This window comes from Amblyomma mixtum, chromosome 3 (genome assembly GCF_055824585.1).
Source record: "Amblyomma mixtum isolate Tamu chromosome 3, ASM5582458v1, whole genome shotgun sequence".
Classification (NCBI taxonomy): Eukaryota; Metazoa; Arthropoda; class Arachnida; order Ixodida; family Ixodidae; genus Amblyomma; species Amblyomma mixtum.
The window spans coordinates 176,445,761-176,471,217 of record NC_143014.1 but is presented as its reverse complement, the minus strand read 5'-3'; the positions used below and the strand labels follow the sequence as shown (position 1 = coordinate 176,471,217).

Here is a 25,457-nt window from a genome sequence, read left to right as displayed (position 1 = left end):
CCCTTCCAATTTCTAATGCTGATGCAGAGCGCGTGTTCTCTTGCGTGAACTTGACGAAAACAGAGATCCGTAACAAAATGAAACTGGACTTGCTTTTTTTTTTTTAATCAAATCACGCCAGTCGATTCTGCGAATCAAATTTGGGCTACGACTCCAAGAAAAAACAGCATCATCGTTTAACGTTCCTGCTGAGGGATTGAATAGAATGTGCCAAAATTACTCCGGCAAGAACATTATCTACTCTAGATAAACTACGCGGACTGAACTTTTATTTATTTGCAACGTACCTAATACTTGAAGGCCCAGCAAGAGGCCCAAAATTCTGTGCTTTTTATTTACTCTGCTTTTGTGTTGATTCAAAATGATAATATTTATTGTTCACTAATAAAAGTTGCTTATAATAATGGTTCTTTTCTACTTGGCTACAAATTTGGCGCCAAGATCAGGTGGCGTGGCTACTTTTGGCTACTTTTAGCATCAGTTCTGGCTCTTTTGAAAAATTCCCAACGGCAACCCTGGCAGTGAGCGACGGACCGACGGTGTGAGCGGCTGTATTTTTTAGCGGCGTCTGCAAGCTTCAACCTGACCAGCATCCAATGCCACCTTTTTAAGGCGGAAGCCTTTAATGCCTCATCGTTGTAAGCAGGAGCTGTCGACAGAAAATGTCACGCTTTTCAGTTGGTCGAAACGGTCGTAACGTCACAGTGCGCGAATTTCAACAATAGCTTCGTGGACACGTCCGTTTTGTGTACTGCTGTGGTGCTGCGACGGTTGTTTCTTGGTAAGACCGCAGTTCGCTATTCTTGCTGTACTGTCTGCACGTAAATATTCCTGTATGTGTCTCGCTGGGGGGCATAGCCCTAAATACGCATATCTCGAACAAGAAATAGCGCATAACTATAGCATTCGGCGCGAGGGCCGTTTGTTTTATTTACTAAAGCTGCACACGGCGGCTTCAGGACATGTGAATTCAACTATGATATCGCCTTTGTGTGAATTTGGTTAGCTACGCGTAGCATGCGTTGTGAGAAATTGTGTATTTTGTATTTTTGTTAGTGTTCATTAGGTTTATCTCAACGCAGGAATTTGCCGATATGCAAAATTGTGGCTTTTCTATGTTCTCAGGCCATGCCACCGGGAAGTGGGGGCTACGGCAGGTACTGCTGTGTCACGTGGTGCGGCAACAATGAAAAAACTCGAAGGAAGCCAGGCACAAAATTCTTCTGTTTGCCACGAGACAGCAGGTATACATTTTAATTGCTTAATGTTGCCACTTGTTTTCAACGTAAGCTGAATTTCTGTGGAGACGTCAGTCTGTGCACACATGTTATATTTCTTTTCATTTACTTTCAGTTCTACTCGTCGAAAGCATCCACATTCAGTTTAAAATACCGTTGTAAACTTCAAGCGTAGCCGTATTTATTTTTGACGCTGCGCATCTTGCAAGTGCACCCATCATGTCTGATAGCTGAAACATCGTCTTGGTACAACTACTGCCTGCTAATATTTTCTACCGATCCAGTGCTGTTTTGGTTAAAATCACCCTTGGTGTCACCTTCTGCCATGTGTTGTGCGTAAATCTAGACATTCTGATCTGTACTTGCACTTCAGCACCACTTACGCCAAATTTGCGGAGATATGTTCAACAAGCATCAAGCCCGATACCATTGCTTAAGAATAAGCTCTCTCCCCAGGGCAAAAGCATGGGTGCAGTACGCTGGGCGTGACGAGCTTCTGCACTCAGCAGGTGCTACTACATGTGCAGCGAGCACTTTTCTGCTCACTGCTTTATGGACCCTGCTCGAACAAAGCTCACAAAAAGTGCAGTTCCCACTGCGCCTCCACTGACGTGCTCTCAAGTTATGCTAGCTCGGGGTAACATTCATTTTTTAGAATGTGACATATATGTGCATTTGTTTCCATAGGAAAAAGTGCTGTTTGTACTACTTTTAAACATTAATAACCGCAGCGGCGACCCAGTGGTTGAGCATCCGCCTCGCATGTGGGAAATACGGGGTTCGAACCCCAGTGCCGCCGGGTGCCCACCGGTGATACAGTGGGTACAAGCTGTCCCCTGGCCTGGTGCTCGGCTTCTTTGGGGTGATACGCTTGAGAAATGGATCTTTGACCCCACCTTGAGTAGACTGAAAGTACTTTGTGCCATGGCTTCCTTCAGCCTCAGATGTCCTTGCACCGTAAAAATGCATGATCACTATTTCTTTCAAACATTAATGACAATAAGCAAGTAATATTCCTTGGTGTCGACTAATTACAACCTAACAGCATGTGTCCCTCCGTGGTGGCTCAGTGGTTATGGTACTCGGCTGCTGACCCAAAAGACGCGGGTTCGAACCCGGCTGCGGTGGCTTCATTTCGATGGAGGTTAAATGTTGAGACCCGAGTACTTTGTGAGGTCAGTGCACGTTAAAGAACTCCAGGTGGTCGAAATTATCAGGAGCCCTCTACTATGGCGTCTGTCATAGCCTGAGTCGCTTTGGGACGTTAAGCCCCACAATCGACCACCGCCACGTAACATCTACTTTTTGCCCCTGTTGTGGCTGTTGTGTTTGGAACATTCCTGTTTTGAGGCACAAGGTCATCATACTGTCCCAGTGGCTTGCACTCTTTACTGAGCAATCCATCTCTTTGTCCATATGGTACCTTACCATGACCAGTGTTTTTATTTTTCTCATTGAATGTTGTGTGCTTCCTTCTACACTGAAAATGTCTTTTGTCTTGTCCAGTCCCATCTTCAGACTCATGTGGGATGTGTCTCCAGTGTAACGTATAAGAGCATGAAAAATGTAAGGTTCTCAACATCCGGAGTTGCTGACTACAGTATGCTGCTCCCACTCATCGATACAGTGGTGGGTCGTGACAACTGCAGGTAACATATTTGTTGTGTTTAGAGTATTACGCACCGATTCTTGCGCGGCAACATAAGGAACCCGTGTCGCAGAAAAGCCGGGGTCGGTGCTGTTTTCCAGTATTGCGATGCGAAATCCAGATTGGTCGCCAGTTTGCGACGTCACAATAACATTTCCGTCTGCAGGCAATTCAGACATCCCTAGATGTGATGGAGTTCCCAACGCATGCGCCTCTTACATTATCTAGTGGTAACGTCTTACACGAACCACGTGACCCTGTCGTGACGTCGCATGTCAAGTCTAAACATCGTTGCAGGAGTTACCTGACATAATCTTGTCATGAAATCAAAACAAACACTCAAGCTACAACCTGGTTCCGTGATGCCGCAGTAGAACCTGACTCGTATAATGAAATGCCATGAGTTGCTGATGTGATGTGTGTAAAGTGACAAAGCACCTGAGTAGGCCATGGCAACGAATACGTTTCTTGTGCATAATACTACATATAAAATGGAAGGACGCAACCACTGTCGCTCTCTCAGGAGGGCAGCCGAGCCATGAACACGCTTTTTGATCCTCACCTTTTTAGGGGCAGAAAAAGACTATTCTCTTTAGGAAGGCACTCGAGCAGGGCCGTTAGAAGGGAATGAAATGGATAAAAAAAACTCGCGTTTCACTTTCAAAAGACGTTGCTTGATAGTCCTGTCTAGCTGTTAGGATCCAGATGTGTGTGTTTGTGTTAAAGGGTGGGCTCCACGTACGTCCTGTTTCAAAGTTCCTTTTTGCCCTTGTTAAGTGCACCGTATTGTTCCTGTCTGTTCAAGCACCAAACACTTTTGTTCGTAATAAACATTCTGTCCTTGTGCTAATTGAAAACGCGTGAGTAGACTCCGTGAGTTAGATCATTGTATTAACTGTTGCATGCTTGTTGAAAAATACTGCCTGTGTATTTATTGTGGGTATGACATTTGGTCATTGCTGCAGAAGCATGTTTGTGTCTGCCTTTAAGTTCCGGCACCCATTCAATCTAGTTTATTCTGTGCCTGGAGGATCCATCATTATTTCTGTTCATTCAAGGAAACTTTCTTTTCTGTGTGAAAGCTCATGGGGCCTTGTTTTCCTCCCACTCTGAATTTTTGTTATCTTCATGATGTCTGCTATGCACTGGCATCCTTAGTGTTTTTGCGTGTTGATCTCGGTAACTTTGGCATACCTAACCCTACAAGCGCATAGAGGTTTTTGCAGGAAAAACTGACCGAAGTACACGGTGTGTTTCCTTTCCTTCGATAGCAGAGCCCACAAGTGCCAGCTATGAGAGGCAGCCTATTTTGGAAAGTGCAGGGAACACAAGCACTGTGCTTGAAGGTGAGGGGTTTTTATTTTGCACCACTTGCTTATTGCATAATTACTTTGGTATGGAGTAGTTCACACTGTTTTGTGGTGGTGCCCACTGTTTCTGTTGCCGGTCTAAATGTGCATGCAGCACCCATTGCAAGTGGTAACTGCACGGCACCTCAGGGCACAAGTGAGCAACTGGAGGGCACAAGCATGCCACTTGAAGGTGAGAGGCTTTTGTTTTCCACCTCATGCTTCTTGTGTAATGCTTTTTTATCGGTGTTACTTGGGGAGAATCAGCTTTTTAAGTTTTCTGTCTAAATTTCTTGTATAAAAGCAGGTACACAAAGTGCAAATAGAGTTTAGTGATAGATATGCTTTGTGGACACAGGCCACCACCCACCGCGGGTTCGAGCTTCGCGCGAGCCAAGGGCCCCGATCAGCCGTCACCACACACACACTGGGACACCGATGCAGTGCACTCAGCCTCCGCTGGGAGGAGAGCGATTCGCTGCAAAGAAATAGGCCTCCAAGTTCACAAAGGAGACGTTTATTCACATCGTCCTCCAGCTGATACACACACACTCAATAGTCACCCCGTCCCGGGGGCGCGCGAGGAGCAAGGCTCCGCTGCGCGCACGAAGCGACTCGAGTAATGCGCACCGCTAGCACGCCGCTGCAGGAGAATGTCCCCGCGGCAGTGCTGTGATCTCTCTCTCGTGTCGACCGTTGGGCCGGTTGCGAGAGAGAGTGGGCATTCAACGCAAGGTACGCCTGTCAGAGGTCGCTGGACCCCGCTGGACAGGCTCGAGCCGCTGCAGGTCAGAGGACACGTGCGGGCGAGCTCGAGTAAGCACTGGTCCGAACGGCAAAGGCCGGCACGGACAAACAGTAACGTACGCACCTTACGCTGTCTCGGAGGGATCTCTCTCTCTGGGCCCCGCTCGGACGGTCGCGGGGTGCGCGGCCGCCCAAAGCGGGTCCCAAATTCCCGCCAAAAGGCGCCAATGGCAAAGGCCCTTGGGGAGCCGGGGCGGAGCTGTGGCTAAATGACAGTGATTAGTCACCCAGCCGCCTCTCCACCGCATGAGGCGGGAGCAAGGGAAAGAGGAGAAACAACGCGGGAGGCCGGCTAGCCGCGCAAAGGCGACGGCGGAAAGCCAGGATTCCCACAGCTTGGACACTGACTATCGCTGATAATTTCTTGAATGCAGTCGGCACTAAACCTTCTTGACCTCTTCATCGTTATGTCATGCACACACACAGGCACACACGCACACAGACACAAAAAATGACTGCATAACAGACAAACGCAGAAACTGCACCAGTTTGGTCTGCATTTGCAGCTGTAATTTAGCATGTCAAGGATGGCATTGTAGTTTATTCATTAAAAAAGTATTCAATCAAAATGATTTACATGATTCTTACCAACCCAATTAACTGATTGTAGAGGGGTACATGCAATTGCATAGTGTATCTCATACAAATGGCATTTTCTGCTCTTGAGATTACATCTATGCACTTTTAAGGCAAACCTTTGTTTCCCAGCCATTCCTGTTATACCGTACGTAATTTTTTCACAAGAGAAACGAAAGCTGTAAGGATTTAAGAAACTTTCATCCAGTACTGAATTGTGTGGCTATTCGTTATTTTCTTTCTCTGACTACAGCTTCTGCAAGCATCTCTGCTGCACTTCCTGCAAAATGCAGGCCTCGGCAGGAAAACGTCATCAGGCGCCTTCAAGGACAGGTATGCCTTCTTAAGGTTGCTATTGCATGCTAGTTTTGGCAACTAGAAATAGTTTTCAATCGGCATTTAGTTTCTTTGGGAAATACTTGGCTGTTGTTTTGAGGAGTATTCGTCCATGCTGCAGCAAATGCCCAGAGACTGAGTAAGACTTGCACTTCCAGGGCATGGAGAGGCACGGTTCAGTGACTGGCGGGACTCAGTAGATGAAGGTAAGTTTTTACATTGAATGCACACTTGCTCATGGATACTTAGATGCTGTATGCTTGCAATTTTCTGCTGTCCGGCTCCCTCTTCGACTTCTCTAGTGTATGGTAGTGAACTGACATGTGCCCAGTGAACAAAGTTTTCCTTTGTCATTGATAGGACATGCCTTACTTAGCTGGTTTATGGTTTTCAGGGATTTAACGTCCTATAGTGACTCAGGCTGTGAGAGACACTGTAGTGGAGGGCTGCAGATAATTTCGTCCTGGGGTTCTTTAACGTGCACTAACATCGCACAGTATACAGACCTCTAATATTTTGCCTCCATTGGAATGCAACTGCTGCGGCCTTGCCTTACTTAGATGTTGTAATTCATTGTCTACCAAGGAATCCAGCTAAGAGTACATGTGGCTGCTTCACGGATTTGTTTCTGCTTTCATTGGAAATTTTTTTACATAGGTAATTTACCACGTGTTGTGCTGTTGCAAAGTTATATTTATTATTTCTTTTATGTTCCTTACAGGTCCCTGTTGGGGCATTCAGTAATGTAGATTGCAGGCAAAACATTGACTGAAAGCAAAATTATTAGTAATGGTGTCTGATAAATTAGTCACCCTTTCGTTAGTATTTAGCCACTTGCCTCATGATTTTTGCAATCTATGTGTTGCTATGCTAGCACCTATCATTTCTTTTTTTCATTTAAATTGCTAATAAGAAAAAAGTGGCCATGACAAAACATGAACTGCCAGAGCCTAATATTTAATTCAGGAAATTACAGAGTACCAAATGCCTTTTTTGTTTGTTATATATTTTTGCTTGTTTCCCTTTCCCTATTTCTAGACTTCAAGCAGCACATTATCCAACTACTCAACATCTTGCGCTTTACACAGCAGCAACATGGAGATATGCTAAAAAAACTATGTGAAGTGCTTCCAAGTCAAGCAATCATCACCAAGCCCCTGCATATCAGTGAACCGTTCACTTCAGTGGATGACTTGCTCAAGTTCAGCGAGGAGTTAGACAAAGAAAACTTTGCACTTCTGGTGAGTGTTCATGTTAACAGGTCGTGCAAGATATAAAGAGGCAAATTAGCAGGAACTCTTTTGACACAGATAAAAAAAAAGATTACAAGGGTGTGCTGCCAACTGCTCTTTTCTTCTGTCAAGCACATCAGATATTTATAGTTCATTACTTCAGACTAATGGGCGAGTTCAAATGGTGCCGTTTTGGACAAAGAAGGCTTTACCATGGGACAAATATTCAAGATCCGTATGGTAGGTTTGCACATGCGTAGCATATTTATAGCAAAGAATCATTGCTTCTGAAAATTTTAAGAGATCACTTGGTAAAAGCAGCAGCACCAGTAGTAGCAGTCCTCCTGGCCTTGCTGCACTGTGTCGAACTAATTTGCAGTAATGTGTCTACTTTAGGGCTTGTCCAACTATTCGAACACATGCTCTTGTTAAATGCAAAATGTAACATGCATCAGGAATGATTCACCACAGGAGTCACATTTTAGTGTGGCTATTGCCAAAAGTTTCATTGTGCACAGCAAGAGCTTATTGAATGCTAGAACTGCACAAACTGCATGCCTGTGAGAAATTACTTTTATGTTCATCAATCTTTTGGTGCTATGCATCCCTTTACATTAGCAGCTCCTCAAGCAACAGTGCGTTCTATAGGAAGATATCTAATGCACAATCTATTTTCCCTCTTCATTGAACCTCACAGTTTACTTAGCAAAGTAGGAACGACCTGTGTAGAAAATTTTCTTTTCTGGGGTTCTTGTCACAATACGCCTGCTGTGAGTTGGTAACCTGGCTGAATTTTGCAGCATTGTTCTTTTCATCTATGATTATTTTGAATTAATATGAACAGATTTCTTGGCTTAACCATTTGTAGGACAGCTGGGCACATGTGTCTCACTTGCTTTAAGTCTTTGCGAACAGAAAATGGTGTATCTATGTACCATATTTTTGCTTGCTGAATACTACAAAACTGTCAAACAGACCATTCAGCGTGTTTTTATTGGTCGCTGATAAGCATCCTTGATGCTCTTTGTTTTTACATGCACATGTGTACAGCTCGATGCGGCAAATTTTGTAGGGAAAAAATCCGTTTAAGCTCATGCACATCTCTCACTCAACTGCCTCATAATACTTCTTTTGAAGCAATTTTCAGTTCTAATGCAAGAATATTCATATGTTAAAGGGGATGCAGTACGGATACACGCGTCATTGCAGGTCTTTTAACAAAAACATTGGTACAAATTTGTACTGCTTTTTTCTACAAAACCAATGCCCAGAATAGCTTGGAAAGGATGTTGTTCAATTTTGTCATTTGTATGCATCTGAAACTTAAAATTTCTTGCTTCACTAAGAGTCAGATTTTTGCGCTTGTAAATGAAGTGACAAAATTTTGTCCCGAAGCGATGTAAACAAGCCTTTGCCAACCACAATACCATATTTACTCGATTCTGACATGCCCTCGTTCGTAATGTGCATCTATTTTTAAAGATCAGAAAAAAAAAGCGTTGCTGGCATAGTCATACTCGATAGTAACATGCATGCAAATTTTAGGCGACTATTTTTTTCTTTAAAAAGGTGCGTGCTATAATCGAGTAAATACAGTACGGAAACAGTCTCCAATGGTAATTTTTGTGTAATTTGCAACCTCACATTATATATACGATAAGCGTTCGCAAGAAATCCTTAACTGCAGAGGAATATGCTTGTGTTTGAGTATGTGCATGGTTTTAGGAGTAATGCAACTTGACTGTATGTTTTATCATCATCATCATCAGCCTGACTACACCCACTGCAGGGCAGGGCCTCTCCCATGTCTCTCCAATTAACCCTGTCCTTTGTCAGTTGCCTTCACTGTATCCCCGCAAAATTCTTAATCTCATCCGCCCACCTAACTTTCTGCCGTCCCCTGCTACGTTTGCTTTCTCTTGGAATCCACTCAGTTACCCTTAAGGACCAGCGGTTATCTTGCCTTCGCATTACATGCCCTGCCCAAGCCCATTTCTTCCTCTTAATTTCAACTAAGATGTCATTAACCCGCGTTTGTTCCCTCACCCACTCCGCCCTCTTTCGATCTCTTAACGTTACACCTATCATTTTCCTTTCCATAGCTCTCTGCGTTGTTCTTAACTTATGCTGAACCCTCTTTGTTAGCCTCCACGTTTCTGCCCCATAGGTGAGTACCGGTAGGATACAGCTGTTGTATACTTTTCTCTTCAGGGATATTAGTAAGCTACCACTCATGATCTCAGAGAACCTGTCATATGCGCTCCACCCCATTCTTATTCTTCTAGTTACCGTATTTACTCGAATCTAGGCCGGCCACGATTCTAAGCCGAGACCCGAAAGTTGAAGGTCACAGAAAAAAAAAAAAACTTACCTCGATTGTAGGCCGGCCGAAAAAACAACTGCGAACAAGAGGTACAGCACGCAAACGACATTTATTGCCAGGAACCCACTCAGGCTGATCCCGGGCTGGCGTTTGGGCGAGGAGACATATGCAACGCCAGCCCGGGATCAGCCGCCGAAGTCCCGCCCGGCTTGAAGATTTGACGACTGCTCTGCAGCGAGTATAACTTTCCGCTTGAAGGCGGCACTATAATGGCACCGCCTGTTTGGTGCCATGGTGTTGGTGATAAAAACCACGCACGAAAACTTCACTGCTGCGAATGTGCTGACGCCACCGCACGAGAACAGAACAAGGCCAAAATGGCAGCCAGTGCTCATGTGTGCTTTGATCAGTATCGGCTACGGATAGCAACGGCTACGGATAGCAACGGCTACAGTGCTGTCTTTCGTTGGCGTTTTGTGGGGGCGCCACCTGCGTGCTACATTTATTCGTATTTTACGAATACGAAACCTCGAAACGAAATCCTCGAATCTAAGCCGACATAAGAGTTCTACATCTTGTTTTCTTGAAAAAACTATCGGCCTAGATTCGAATAAATACGGTATTTCCCTCTCATGATCCGGATCTGCGGTCACTACCTGCCCTAAGTAGGCATTCTCTTACTACTTCCAGCACCTCGTTACCAATTGCGAACTGCTGTTCCCTTGCTAGGCTGTTAAACATTACTTTGGTTTTCTGCATGTTAATTCTTAGCCCCACCGTTCTGCTCTGCCTGTCTAACTGATTGATCATGCTTTGCAGTTCTTGTCTTGAGTAGCTTAGCAAGGCAATGTCATCAGCAAATCGCAAATTACTCAGGTATTCTCCATTAACTCTTATCCCTAACTGTTCCCATTCCAGTCCCCGGAATACCTCCTGTAAGCAGGCAGTGAAGAGCATTGGCGAGATCGTGTCTTCCTGCCTGACACCTTTCCGTATTGGAATTTTATTGGTGACTTTATATAGGAGAACTATAGTAGCTGTGCAATCGTTATAAATATCTTCCAATATTTTCACATAACACTCTTCCACACCCTGATTCCGCAATGCCTGCATGACAGCTGAGGTTTCCACTGAGTCAAATACTTTCTCGTAATCAATGAAGGCTATATATAGTGGTTGGTTATATTCTGCGCATTTCTCTATCACATGATTGATAGTGTGAATGTGGTCTATTGTCGGGTATCCTTTACGAAAGCCTGCCTGATCATTTGGTTGACTAAAGTCCGAGGTTGTCCTGACTCTATTAGCGATTACCTTAGTAAATACCTTGTAGGCAACGGACAGTAAGCTGATTGCTCTGTAATTCTTCAATTCCTTGACGTCTCCTTTCTTATGAATTAAGATAATGTTAGCATTCTTCCAAGCTTCTGGTACTCTCAAGGTCACAAGGCATTGCGTATACAGGGTGGCTAGTTTTTGTAGCACAATCTCTCCTCCGTCCTTCAACAAATCTGCTGTTACCTGATCCTCACCAGCTGCTTTCCCTCTTTGCATTGCTCCTAAGGCTTTCTTTACTTCTGCCTTCGTTACTGGCGGGATGTCCCATTGCTGTGCTCGACTGCATGCCTCCCTCAGTAACTTGATGATTACATTCGCTACTGTATAGATTTGTGTAGAACTCTTCGGCTAATTCAACTATCTTATCCATATTGCTGATGACATTGCCCTGTTTGTCTTTTAGCGCATACATCTGGTTTTTACCTATGCCCAGTTTTCTCCTCACTGATTTTAGGCTACCTCCGTTCCTTAGAGCATGCTCGATTTTCTCCATGTTAAACTTTCTTATGTCGGCTACCTTGCGCTTATTTATTAACTTCGATAGCTCTGCTAGTTCTATCCTGTCTGTGGAGTTAGACGTCCTCATGCTTTGGTGTTTCTTAATCAGATCTTTAGTCTCCTGAGATAGCTTGCTGGTATCCTGTCGAACCATCCTACCACCTACTTCTGCGGTGCACTCTGTAACGATAGCTGTGAGATTATCATTCATTGTTTCAATACTACGGTCGTCTTCTTCAGTTAAAGTGGAAAATCTGTTCTGCAGCGACATTCTGAATTCCTCTACCTTCCCTCTTAACGCTAACTCGTTAATAGCCTTTCGCTTCATCAGTTTCCTCCGTTCCCTCTTCAAATCTAAGCTAATACGAGACCTTACCATTCTGCTGTCGCTACAACGGACCTTACCGAGGACCTCCACATCCTCTACGATTCCAGGGTGTGCACACAGTATGAAGTCTATTTCATTTTTAGTCTCACCATTGGGGCTCTTCCACGTCCACTTCCTGTTTGCTCGTTTGCGGAAGAAGGTATTCATAATCCGTAAATTATTTCTATCTGCGAACTCTACTAATAACTCTCCCCTACTGTTCCTAGAACCTATGCCACAGTCACCTACCGCCTTGTCTCCAGTCTGCTTTTTACCTACCTTTGCATTGAAGTCGCCCATCAGTACAGTGTACTGTGATTGTACTTTGGTCATTGCCGATTCCACATCCTCATAGAAGCTTTCAACTATCTGGTCATCATGGCTTGATGTAGGCGCGTAGGCCTGCACCACCTTCAGCTTGTACCTCTTATTAAGCCTAATTACGATAGCTGCCACTCTCTTGTTAATACTGTAAAACTCCTCGATGTTGCCAGCTATATCCTGATTTATGAGGAATCCCACACCTAGTTCTCGCATATCTGCTAATCCACGATAGCACAGTACATGCCCGCCCTTTAGTACTGTATACGCCTCATCTGTCCTCCTAACCTCACTAAGCCTTATGACATCCCATTTAATACCGGCTAATTCCTCCAACAGCACTGCTAAGCTAGCCTCACTTGATAAGGTTCTTGCGTTAAACGTTGCCAGGTTCAGTTTCCAATGGCGGCCTGTCCGGAGCCAGAGATTCTTAGCACCCTCCGCATCACAGATCTGATCGCCGCCTTGGTCAGTTGCTCCGCAGCCGCTGGGGACTGAGGGCCGAGGGTTAATTGGTTTGTTCATAGAAGGTTGTGGCCAAGCACTACACAAGGGTGGCCAAATCCTGTTCTGGTGAGGAAGTGCGTTGTCGGTTCTGGTCACCGAAATCAGGCCGCACTCCAAGCCTGGTTATGCAATTCCATTGACACGCAAGTTTTTGTTTTTTTTAATCCGGTGGAGAATTGCGTGGCACCGGGATTCGAACACCGGTCCTCTTGCACGCGAGGCGGATGCTCTACCTCTACGCCATCGCTTAGCCTACGCCATCACTTATCGTATGTTATCGATGCTTATCGTAAGCATTGTATGTTTTATGCTTACTGGCAATTGCGTTGTGCCCTGTTAAACATGTTTTGAGCATTGGTTTTGCTTCTTTACATGTGGATCTGCCGTGGTGGCTTGGTGGTTATGGTGCTCGGCTGCTGACCCGAAAGACGCGGGTTCGATCCCGGCCGCGGCGGTTGAATTTCTTTGGAGGAGAAATTCTGGAGGCCTGTGTACTGTGCAATGTCAGTGCACGTTAAAGAACCCCAGGTGGTTGAAATTTCCGGAGCCCTCCACTACGGCGTCTCTCATAGCCTTAGTCGCTCTGGGACATTAAACCTCATAAACCATAAACCAAACCATTCTTTATATGTGGTACACCTTTTTCAGCAGCTTTGTTTCCTTTTGTGCGCATACACTTCTCAAACAGTAAAATATTCTGCAAAATGATCTGTTCCTCTTCATGTACTGGAGATGCATTCCTTAAAAACTGCGCATGCTTTCTTTGCAGGTCCGAGAACTTGTGCAGCTTGGGGGGAAAAATTCAAATGTCGCTGCTAAGCGCATGCTGGCATATGTAGTAAGCGATCAGCTGGCAGCAAAGTTCTCTTGGGTTGGGAGGAAAAACAAGCTTAACTTTTCAGCCTTGAAGATATCCAATGCAATTATAGGTAAGCCAAAGACTACTGTTTGCTTAAAATTTCAGCGGGGGTGGAGAGCCAGTTGCAGAAAATTGAATTTTGGTGGGCTGTAGCAGCAGCAAATGTACTTTTCTCCTCATTGTTAGAATGAAACTTGGAGAAAAAAAGACATTTCTCCCCTTTTATTTACAATTTTTTTTCTGCTGGACACATGAGCATGAAATGGATTCTTGCAAATCAGTTCAGTGCTTGCCTCTTGCAGTGATAGCTATATGAGGAACTGGCTATAGAATAACTGGTGTTGCGTTAACCTCTGTTCAACTTCTTGCCAAATAGAAAGTTATGCAGGTAGACCTGACTGATAAGGGTCATGGAGGCTCTCGGAAAAACATTTCATATGTAGTCATGTGATTCATTTGAGTTGTCATTGATACTTTGCCCTGCATAATCCTGAATAGAGTTTTCATTCCTCTTTATAAGGTTTGTGAGTGTCTAGAGGAAGGAGTATCCTTATGTCGTAAGTAAGTGCACTTCTGTTGGAGCTATCTTGTGCTGTTATAACTGGATTTAGTGGTTTGAGTTACTTTGATAACAAATTCTTATAGCATTACTGTTTTAAGAGCCGCCAACTGTATATTCTAAGCTTTATTATATAATGTGTATTCTTTCTTAAAAAACCTTTTCTTTTGCTAATATCGTAATTTGTCACTAGCAGTGCTTTAGTGTGAGGCGAAATACTATCACACAGTATAAAGACAAAATTTTAACAACTTGTGGTTTTTGTTTTTAGCTGCTGCAGGGTAGTTTCCACAAGGAAGTATGGCCAGCATCGAGGAGTCAATAAAATCATGGCTGAGACGCGCCTGGAAGGCTTTCCGGAAGTCAAAGATGGAAGAAATCAGCATCTTCTGCCAACCCATCTGAAGGTGTGTTTTGTGCAAACCATAATCACTAGCAGCCATAATTTGGTTGACTGATCAAACCCAGCCCCACTTGCTATTGTAGCCTGCTTATACATTAAGATGTCAACCTCTACTTTTGTGATCAAAAAAGAAGGAAGCTATCCTTGTGCATTGCTCCACTACAGTTCTACAGTGGCAGTTTCTGTTAAAAGCTTTGAGCCTTATCAAGTTGTTAAAAAAAGTGTGTTTACAGTTCTCGTCAGTCAAAGTGTGTGTATATATATAGCTTGAGCATTCTTCAAGAATACCTGGCTCTGTGAGTACGCATGGGCATGACTGGTGCCTTGGCAAATTCTTTATACTTAGTTCTTTTTACTCTCTTCCAGGAAAAAGTTGTGTTAGTCTTCAAAAATTATAATCCCCCTCCCCTGCATAGTCTCATAACATAGCATCCTTACTAGCTCGTATGTACAGTTGTGTCTTGTTAATGATTATATGGACACTTCAGTTCCTGACAAAAAGTGTATCGGTTCCTGACAAAAAGTGTATGAAGTGACTCATTCATTACAATGAATCGTGAATAAAAAAACTATGGTTACGGTCTGCTTCTGCGCATAGTGGCAGGCTGTTAAGTAGGAATTGGACAATTTTGGAAGCTTATTATTGGAATCACTAAGTCTTTAAAGTAATGCCGTGGAGGTTTAAGCCCGTTTGAAGTGCCTAGAGGCTGCGGGCTCATCTTGTCTCGCTTATTGAAGTTTTAATGAAAATCAGAGTCGTCAGAATTAATGCACTTATAATTTATGATGGTTATTTTTTTGCTTAGGTAACAAAATAAAATTGAATAATGGATTAATTCCTTTTCTCAGAGGAATAGTGTCTGGTAGTCGCCAATGTGGGCAGAGCTGCATTGGGAACTCAGTTGTATCCAACCATAGAGGGAATATTATCATTTTGAAGCACGTGTTGCTTATGCGCATTCTGGCACAAAGGACACCACAACCTCTCGTAATCTAAAGATGCATGATCTTCATGGAATTTGCCATCTTGTCTGCTTCTCTTCCTATTAGATGCCCCTGAAGTTTGAGGAGCTGACACCAGAGCAGCAGCAGGTTGTTCTAGTCAAGAGGAAGCCTCCGGAGGTGGTTGTCATCCAGGAAGAGCTGGAAGACAACTTTGACAGACATCGGTACCTCAAGTATATCAAGAAGAAGAAATAGCCGTGTGCACCTTTTTTCTGATTTAGATTTTTTAGATTTAGATGACATCCTTCATGAAGCAACCTACTGCTGTGCATTCTCTTTGTTATCGTCACAGACGACAGCGTCTCGAAAGCCTGGATATCAGAAACTTTTATTGTTGACTGTGAGTCACATTGGAGGTGTTCATGTTTTGTCATTGTTCACTAGTTTCAAAAACTGATTGGGGAGTATTGCTGGGCAAGGTGGTAATTCACTCAGGTGTAAACTGCACTTGGGGACAAAGGACAAGCCAAAAGTCTGCACGGTGGTGTCCTCTTTGTTTTGGTCTGCCTTCGTGAGCATAGCTTGAACCATGTTGGCCAGTGCTAGCAGTAGAATTATGTCCTGTGAAGTAAATGCTGTTGGTGCTTGTGTTTACAGAGCACTTTCTTGCTTTGTTATGCAGAGAATGGTAGTCCTTCAGGGCTGTGTATCTCTAGCAGTTGTGCTGCTTGGCTCATTCTAATTAGTGACACTGCCATTAGGGTGTTTTATTTAGTTATTTATTTAACTCTTGAAATGAAATTTTGCATTATAGTGAACTGTGACAGGGTAACAAAAGCAATAGGATAGGTATAACACATGGCTCCTATATGCACAATTTCCAAAATAAGAAATGAGTGCCTTTCCATACATGTACTGAAGAAATATGGAGAAGGCGAATAGTAACTGATTGAAACACTGGGCACAAACCCAGCATAAAGCATTGCTTGGAACGGTGCATCACATAACATTTTTCAAAAGCAGTACGGCTCCCAACAAACAACAGTGAAAAAAATGATGTACTTTCTTAGATACATGATGTGGCTGTAAAAAACGAACCATGAAATATGCACGCTACAACAGGCCGTTCTTAGACACAAAGCTACTAGTAACCAAGTACATAAAGCGTATTGTCTTTGAAACATCTACTGTGGAAACCAGGTCTTTGGCTCAAAGCCTCTGAGGCCCCCTTTACCTTGTGGCAGCAGCTTTGCTATCCTGATGCCGTCCCGTGAGCTTACTGCCAAACCATATCCCATAGGCACACTCTAGCAGCAGATGTTTAACACCTGCTGTACATGGAAGCCAGTTTTTTTGTGTTCAGATTGTGTTCAGAGACCATTTTCCAGAGTGGTGTGGTTCGTTGTGCTATGTGTGCAAGGCATGTTTCCGGGTCTGCTGTCTGCTGGAAAGAGCCAGTGGCATTCAACAATGCACCAACTGACAGCCGGTGGGATGCGAGTCATCATAAGTTTACACGCTCAGTAATTAGCTTTCTTGACCAAGGAGCCAATAGTAAGTACTGCTGAAACACTACAGACTGCATCAATACGCCTTTTTTGATCAAAAACAAATGTCCTGTGGACGTCTGCGAGTTGGAAAGTTCGGTCCGTGGGGTAGTGTTGCATGCGACGGCCGTTTTCTGACGTCTTCTGAATGTCCCTTGCACAAGCGAGGATTTTCCACCGGACGTCCTGTGGCCGTTTAAAAAAGGCACGTCAGTTTCTGGATGTTTGACGGACGTCCGAATATCTGATTTTGGCGTCCATGGGACTCTCACTGGACTGCCATTTTCTTTGCGCCGGACGTCCATCGGACATTTGTACATCTGTCGGACATTTGCAGACCTCTACAAATGTCCAGCGGACGTTCAAACATCCTTTGCCATGGCATCCGTTGGATGTTCGATGGCTTTTCGTGCTCCAATGGGAATATATATGCAGAACACCCGACGGCAGTCTGCAGTTTTTTTTTTTCTATGAACGTTTCATCTATCGTCAAAAGCGTTCATTTTTTTTTCAATGGGAGTCTTAACTTTCCGATACGATTGAAGGAAACACTTTAAAAGGAACGTTTTGCTACATATTAGAAGAATGGGCCGTTGCCTTCAATATTTCCGTAAAAGTTTCGACCAATTTTCAAAATTTTCGTCCGAAATTGCTGTACATGAACGCCATTGCGTCCTGGTGCGAAACGCGGCAAACTTGAATTAAATGTTTAAAAACATAGTCGCGCATTTCCCGCAGGTCTAAGGAGCTTACCAACCTACCCAAAACAGTTGACCAACACACCAACATAGTTGGCTCTTACAAGTACCTACACCCAACTGTTTTACAGGAATTATCGTAGAAAATAAGTAAAGGTATGTAGCTGGATTGGCCTGGCAGGCTGTTTGCCTGCTGTCCGTTAGAGCGTTGCACTACTGGTAAAAGGTTCATCATGGGAGGTAGACCATATTTGTTTTTTGCAGTGATTATCCTCTTCAAGCGCCTAGTAAATCTGCTGATAGGAAAAATCTTTCCTTGCATAAATCACGTTCTGTAGACCAAGCAGAAGATAAGTGTAAAAAATTATGCAAGAATTTTCACATTTGAGTACATTTTATTTGCGTCCACATATGGACATAGTGCCTCAAAGCTGCTACATGAACCTAAACACTTTGAACATTTTCTTGCCTTTTCTAACTGGTCACTAGACATGAATAAAGATATAGCTGTGGGAATATATGCTTCCGAGAATTATTCCTTTTTGTATGACTTATGAAACTGATAAAAACAGTTGTTCTGTGACCACAGGCAGAGGAAAATTTCCATTTTCCGGCACTGAATGTGGCTTTTGGATGTGCAATCTTCACATCTTCATCGCTGTGCGATGTCAGTGCCCGTTAAAGAACCCCAGGTGGTCGAAATTTCCGGAGCCCTTCACTACGACGTCCCTCATAGCCTGAGTTGCTTCGGGACATTAAACCCCCATAAATCAAACCAATCTTACAAGTACCTTGGCATTCACATCACTTCTAACCTTAGCTGGAAAGCCCATAATGAGCCCATCGTTAACAAGGCTGATCGCACTCTATGGAGGGTACTTGAAACACAACTTTCACTCGGCTCCTACAAACACAAAACTCACTAGTTCGAAACTATAGTACGCATAATCGATATGGGACCTGGGGGTTGACATTCTTATTACCCAATTACAGCAGTGGCAGTCCCAGCGATTGTTTCTAGGGGGGGGCAGATGGACTTCCATATACCAAAAAAGAAAAAAAATATAAACAGTGATTTGTTATTTACACTCTATTAGTACAACAATTTTTGTGCACTTTGTTGTTGAAAAATCAATGGCGAACGATAAAGTGTTGTCCATAACTCATGCTTTGAATGCTAATGGTTACATAAACAATATTCATATGTAATCCATATCTATTTATGATTTATATAGGAATATTGCTCACGTAACCATTAATTTATATAATTCATATATATGTACATGGCGGTCGAATTTTGATCGATGAAAAATTCTAGCGGCCCGCGTACTGTGCGATGTCAGTGCACATTAAAGAGCCCCAGGCGGTCGAAATTTCCGGAGCCCTTCGTTACGGCGTCCCTCATAGCTTGAGTCGCTTTGGAACGTTAAACCGTCATAAAACAAACAAACAAAACAGGTATATTTATCTCAAAATATTTCAACTTGAATGATAGTGCCAGTCATGAAGCATAAAAGTAACTGTGAGGGCACGGCAAGACCACGATACCTCGAAATCACGTATGAATTGCACTCGTATAACTACCAACCTGTTGTATAACTAATCCTGTTGTAAGACGGTATTAACTTACAACGTGGCTTACTAGCAGTAGGAAACTGGTGTGAAAATACCAAATGTCTTTAAATATTGCTAAGTATAAGGTCATTCATTTACATATATGCTCCAACTTAATACCACATAGCTAGTTTATCTGCGGTTCTCGTTTACATGCTACTAAAGAATACAAATATCTTTGATTACACCTGTATGACGATCTTACGTGGTCAACACTCATCAATCACATCACTGCAGCATCCAGCTGATCCCTTGGTTATCTTCGACGCTCAATGAAGCTTGCTCCAGCTCATGTAAAATTACCAGCCTACAGCACATTAATGCGCCCAAAATTAGAATATGCAGCCGCCATTTGTAACCCATGAGGAATACCTTTCTGAGAACACAGAAACTATCAAAATCACACCATTAGATCTGTTCATTCTGAATATTCATTCCACACAAGTGTAACCGATCTGAAGAACCGATCCAGCTTGCCATTATTAAAACACAAATGAAAACTAGCCAGTTTAGCCCTTTTTCGTCGTTTCTACTATTCATTTCCATTAAAGGTGCACTGAAGAGGAATCTGAACTCGTCTTTTTGCCGCGGGAACTCAATCTACACGTTCCGAGCATTCTTAGAAACTTCGATTTATTGCCCTGTGTGGCCGATTTCCCTAATTAAATCGAATTAACGTGCGGCTCCCGCCTTTTTTTTCGAATTCTGCCTCGTACGGTGGGCGGAGTCGACCGACGCGGGGAGTGCCTTTCACCCAGTCCCGTGGCGGCTTGCCGCTCTGCCATCGGCGGAGTAATAGGTAGTAGTCTGTAGGAGCAAATAGTCCGTGCGTATTTTTATTTCTGCAGGCTTATTTTGCGGTTATATTATCTGCAAATGAAACTATTTATTCACGAAAACCTAACAAACAAAATGAAGCGAAAGCAAAGCCTCCACGGAGCTGGCTGAAAGGCACTCCACGCGTTGGTCGACTCCGCCCACCGTACGAGGCAGAATTCGAAAAAAAAGGTGGGAGCCGGACGTTAATTCGATTTAATTAGGAAAATCGGCCACACATGGCAATAAGTCGCGGTTTCTAAGAATGCTAGGAACGTGTAGATCAAGTTCCCGCGGCAAAAAGACGAGTTCAGATTCCTCTTCAGTGCACCTACGTCACAAAAACTCCATTTTCAGCTCGTCACAAAAACAGCCAACAGGTGTCATACCCTTGCCCAAAAACACAAACGTTTGCGCGGTCTTTCTTCATCCGAACAGCAAAATATTAGAACGGCCTTCCCAATGCTGCTGTAATAATGGAAGACACGCCTGCATTCAAAGATAAGCTTAAAGCTTTAGACACATTTTAGGTTTTCGTGTACCTTTCCCCTCTTACGTTGACCTGTTGCATTTTGTTTTACTATCCGGTTTTACTGTTCTCTAATCCGTTATTGAATTCTTACCTGCCATTCAGCACTTCTTCCTCTCTTTTATTCTTGTCTTGTTTTTTCTTTTGTATTAGAAAGTATTCGAGCGTTTTGCATTTTGATTTTGCCTGCTTCATTTGTATTTTAAACCTTTATGTTGGCATTTTGCAGAATATGTTCGTCTTTTGTGGATATTTCTATACAACCCACCCCTCATGTAATGCCCCTTGTTTGGGGTCTGTGAGGTGCTGAAATAAATAAATAAACCTGTAGAACATAGATTTTTGTGTGAAATAAGCAGCGGCTAACACGGTGAAAGTACAAATTAGGGGACTACTTGACGCATCACAGAGGAAAAAGCTTCATTCGGGAAAAAATTCAAAGGCTTTTAGCGGGAGGGGGGGAAGGAACGACCCCCCCCTAGGACGCCACTGAACTATAGGCATTCCAGAATAGAGTGGCAAGCTTCATGTTCTCAATCTATCACCATACATTCAGCGTATCAAGCATGAATTCCAACTCTGGCTTAACATTACTTGCATCCCGTCGCAAAGCTGCACGGCTGCGCCTCTTTCATAATGTTCATCATTACAACAAGCTGTGCAGTGAACTGTCCATTCCACCTGCATATGTGTCATCGAGGCAGAATCATGCGCACAAGGTGGGCATGATTCTGTGTCGCACAAATGTCTTTTCTGATTCATTCATCCCACACACGTCGAGAAATTGGACCTACCTTCCCCCTTCCGTGGTTAATGATTACTGACTTTTTCTGTCTAAATGCTGTACTCAATTAATAGATTAAGATGCTGTAATACCGAAGTTCTTGGACTAAATCATCATCATTTTTGTGCGTGCATGGTCGTCTATTACTTGCATGCTGAAATATGATTTACCAATTGTCATGTAACCCACTTCTGTCACCAATGCTGTATACCTTGAGGGTATAAATAAAGTGACCTTCTCCATGGTCTGTCTTTCGAACTGAGTATATCTGATTTTGCCAAAGTGAAGGCGCGAAAGATGCTATTTTAAAAGAGGACTATTTACGCTCTACATGAAGCTTTCCAATGAGCTTGTTCCACCTGGCATCTTCCAGCCTCCATGGTGTCAATGAAACTCTGAGCTGTAATCCAAAAATGTGTTAATCTTCGTTGTTTGTCTCTTGTTTGCTGTTCGTGTGGTATTAAGCCTGCTGATAATTCACGGTATTTCTTTTTTAACTCATTACAAATGGCGTCTGTCAGAGCCGCGCTTATTTGCTGTCGTCCTTGTTTGTCTTATTTTCAACGAAGGCATTTTCAAATATGTTTCGTAATTAGAGTTAGCAATTTTCATCTGCAGTCTAGTGCCCACTTTATCGTGTTTGTGTTGCCTTAAGTATTGAATATACCACAAATCTATCGTGTGTTGTGTAACATACAAAATGACTCCTGCACTCTGATGTTTGTGTTGTATTTATTTAAAAATAAATAGCTAATGCTAAGGCATTATTGTCACATGAATCCTATTGATCAAACTTTGTTCTTTTTATTTTGGCGCCGTTAAAATGAAACATGGCTTACATTCCAGTAGTACAGCGGGGGAGTGGGGAGGGGGCAAGAGAGGGAAAATGAAGAGGGGGAGGGGGTCCTACATGCGCACTAGCCCAGGACCCCCGTTTTTCTTCATCCAGCACGTCAGGATGTCGAAGCTCGATTTCGCGTTTAGGTACTGCCTTATTTCTCCCGTTATAGCGATGTACGTAGACTTCACGCTGGTGAGCAATTGCTGCAATAGGGTGCGTATCTGCTGTGTCACCTCTGCCCTCTTCCCCCTACCAGTCCAATTCACTGCTTTACTGAGGAAAGATACAGGCGCACATAGTACGGACACGGACGAAGTGAGGGGATGCTCCTGTATCTTTCTTGATGCACCGATGGGGCAGTAACATGGAGGCTAACGAAGAGGGTTCAGCTTAAGTTCAGGACAACGCAGCGAGCTATGGGAGGGAAAATTATTGGTGTAACGTTGAGGGACAGAAAGGTAGCAGAGTGGGTCAGGGAACAAACACGAGTTAACGTCATAGCCGAAATCAAGAAGACGAAATGGCCATGGGCAGGTCATGTGATACGAAGGCAAGATGACCAATGGTCCCTCAAGGTAATTCCAAAAGAAAGCAAGCGTTGCAGGACGTGGCAGATAGTCAGGTGGGCGGATGAGATGAGGAAGTTTGCAGGAATAAGGTGGCCGCAGCTGGCACAGGACCAGGTTAACGGAAGGATATGGGAGAGGTCTTTGTCCTGCAGTGGGCGTAGTCAGGTTGATTATCTTTCCTGAATATGCACCAAGCCCAGCTACAAGTACAGTTCACTACCCTCGCCTGCTCCGCATGAGTGGGGAGCTGGCTACATACCCTACAGCTGATAATTCAGTAAACAGCCATACGGAAACCTAATTAGCACTTAGTGAATATATTTCCATATTCATATGAGGACAAGCAGAAATACAATCGCGTGAAATTTGGTTAAAGAAGAAAGAAGCACTAATAAAGAGACAAGCACAACAATGTTTTGTGACATGGATGAATGTGGCGACTGACAGCGTGAAAATTAGCAGAGCCAAGAAAAAAACAAATCAGTACTTAAGGTTTGAACATATTGTTTCAGTGTTTAAGAAAGGCTACAGGCAAAGGAATAGAAATATTTAGGAAAAGTTTGAAACGGCATCCAGCCAAAAACTATTTGAAAGTAAACTGAATTTATATCCAAAGAAATAGCTACAGACAAACTAATTATCAACTGGTGCAAACACTGCCCGAGCATGTGAAAACGCATGAAGTGAGTATACGCTGGAATGATTAAGGACAACTAAAGCGGCAAACGTCGCACTCGAACATGTAGGAAACAGTTAAAATATATCCGCAGAAAATACCTAAAGCACATAAGCAACCAATAAAGAAAGTTTCCCAGATACCGGAAAACAATTAAAGCATATTTTGCAAGAATGTAAAGGTACAAAAAATTGGAGGAGACACTTAAGCTCTGCCGTAAGGGTATGACGCGATAGCTTTAGTGGGTTACCGCCCATATAAAGCCCCGCATAACCAAGCCATACGTCGGTGCCTGCGTGACCTATGGGGACCATGTATGACTCGGAATGGAAAGGTGCTGGAGGGTTCGATTCCCCTCAGCCTCCCATCTGATTTGAGAAGCCCCAGTTGGCAGCTCCTACCAAATCGGCCATGCCAAGTGACGTCGCACAACCTTATGACCAATCTGTGCCCAGCCATGTCAGCTGCCAACTGCCACCTGGCAGAGCCGTGCTCGTGATTTTTCGCTCACAACACCGGCACCGGATTTTCTGGGGAATGGGGCCTTTAACGCTATCGCATTGATATTTATAAGGCAAAACAAACATTTTCAGAATGTCGCTTCACTCATATGCGAGCAACCAATAAAGAAAGTTTCTCAGGCACCGGAAAACAGCTAAAGTATATTTTGCAAGAATGGAAAGGTACAAATATTTCATAAGGCAAAATAAACACATACTTTCAGAACGTCACTTGACATATATGCGAGGGGTGTTGAGTGAGTTTTCTACCTGAGCATGGTCTGCCAATGTTAAAGAGCTGAGCTTGTCGGTGCAGACTGAAACAATCCCGGATGATGAACACACAGTTAGCAGTTTAGTATGATTAAACCACTGGAAACGTCAGTATGGCAGGTGCAGTAAACTGTGGGAAAGAAAGCAAGGCATTTCGAAATTTGTTTCGTGACTAAATTCTTTAGAAAAGAAAGGGAAAAAAAGAACAAATCCATGAAAGGATGACTGCTGTGCATGACCGTGATATGCATTCCTACTACCAAGTAAATTTTTGGAACGAGCAGTTTAAACTTAGTAGGGAATGAATTGAAGATGATCGTCGTAATGTGAAGGACATTACTTTGAAAGATCGACAGTGTTACAGCCCATGAATTAGACGTGGCAATGCGGCGACAAATAACAAGGGTTGATAAGGCGGATTCTGCTTTTAAAGACGACACGCTGACTTGGTATGAATAGGTATTGTGAATGAATCTATCGGCACGATTCTGGACGGATTCGAGGGCATTTATGAGGTATGTTTGATGTGGATTCCATATGGGGGATGCATATTCTAGTTTCGATCTTATTAGCGATTGGTAAGCCAGGAGTTTAACTTGTTGGGGAGCGTGATGGAAGTGGCATTTCAAAAAGCCTAGTGTTTTATTCGCGGATGATATTACATTAGAAATACGTGTGCGCCAAGATAAATCATAAGATAGCGTGACTCCTAAGTACTTAAATGAGTTAACTGCTTCTATTGGGATTTGAGCTATATTGTACGAAAAAATAAATGGTTTAGTGCGACGGGTGAAGGATACAATCTTGCATTTCTGAGGGTTAAGTGTCATCATCCACAGGTCGCTCCATTTCTGAACGTTAGTTAGGTTAGTCTGGTGGGCTTCTTGGTCGGAAGAGTTATTAATAGTATGATAAATGACGCAATCATCTGCGAACATACGAATGTGACATGATACGTTAAGGGGCAAGTCATTAATGTATATTAAGAATAATAACGGTCCGAGCACTGATCCTTGGGGGACACCTGAGGTTACTGGAATGTAATCAGAAAATTCGTTATTAACTATGACAAATTGGGTTCGATTTGTTAAAAATTCCTTAATCCAGTTTAGAATGCTAGGGTGAATATTTAGGTAAGAGAGCTTAAGTAGTGATCTCTGGTGTGGTACTTTGTCAAAGGCTTTTGAGTAATCTAAAAAAATAACATCAATCTGTTGGTTGCAATCAAGGTTAGCATAAGTCATGAACAAATGTAGCCAGTTGTGTCTCACAGGAAAGGTTTTTACGGAAGCCATGTTGTGATG

The 25,457-nt window shown here is 43.4% G+C and overlaps 1 protein-coding gene across 7 annotated transcripts; it reads left to right on the top strand.

The window, feature by feature from the left end:
- The first annotated feature begins 534 nt into the window (after positions 1–534).
- Positions 535–15,545, top strand: LOC149352824 (uncharacterized). Of its 7 annotated transcripts, none has more exons than XM_089582044.1 (10): positions 535–781; positions 1,126–2,887; positions 4,161–4,232; positions 4,351–4,428; positions 5,872–5,951; positions 6,113–6,160; positions 6,993–7,195; positions 13,310–13,469; positions 14,230–14,365; positions 15,412–15,545. In XM_089582044.1, the coding sequence occupies exons 5-9, from the start codon at positions 5,906–5,908 to the stop codon at positions 14,241–14,243; spliced, it is 471 nt and encodes a 156-aa protein (XP_089438170.1). In that variant the 5' UTR covers positions 535–781; positions 1,126–2,887; positions 4,161–4,232; positions 4,351–4,428; positions 5,872–5,905; the 3' UTR covers positions 14,244–14,365; positions 15,412–15,545. The 7 variants fall into 7 exon arrangements, with proteins under 7 accessions (XP_089438170.1, XP_089438167.1, XP_089438165.1 ...); XM_089582041.1 differs by having other exon boundaries at positions 4,158–4,232; XM_089582043.1 differs by having other exon boundaries at positions 765–781; positions 1,126–1,244; positions 1,354–4,232.
- Positions 15,546–25,457: the final 9,912 nt, after the last annotated feature.

What these genes read in the sequence shown, in the direction of transcription:
- LOC149352824 (XM_089582044.1), top strand. Translation starts at nt 5,906, where the DNA reads ATGCAGGCCTCGGCAGGAAAACGTCATCAGGCGCCTTCAAGGACAG. An exon ending in GCGGGACTCAGTAGATGAAG is followed by an intron (nt 6,161 to 6,992) that starts GTAAGTTTTTAC and finishes CCCTATTTCTAG; the next exon opens with ACTTCAAGCAGCACATTATC. An exon ending in AAGAAAACTTTGCACTTCTG is followed by an intron (nt 7,196 to 13,309) that starts GTGAGTGTTCAT and finishes CTTTCTTTGCAG; the next exon opens with GTCCGAGAACTTGTGCAGCT.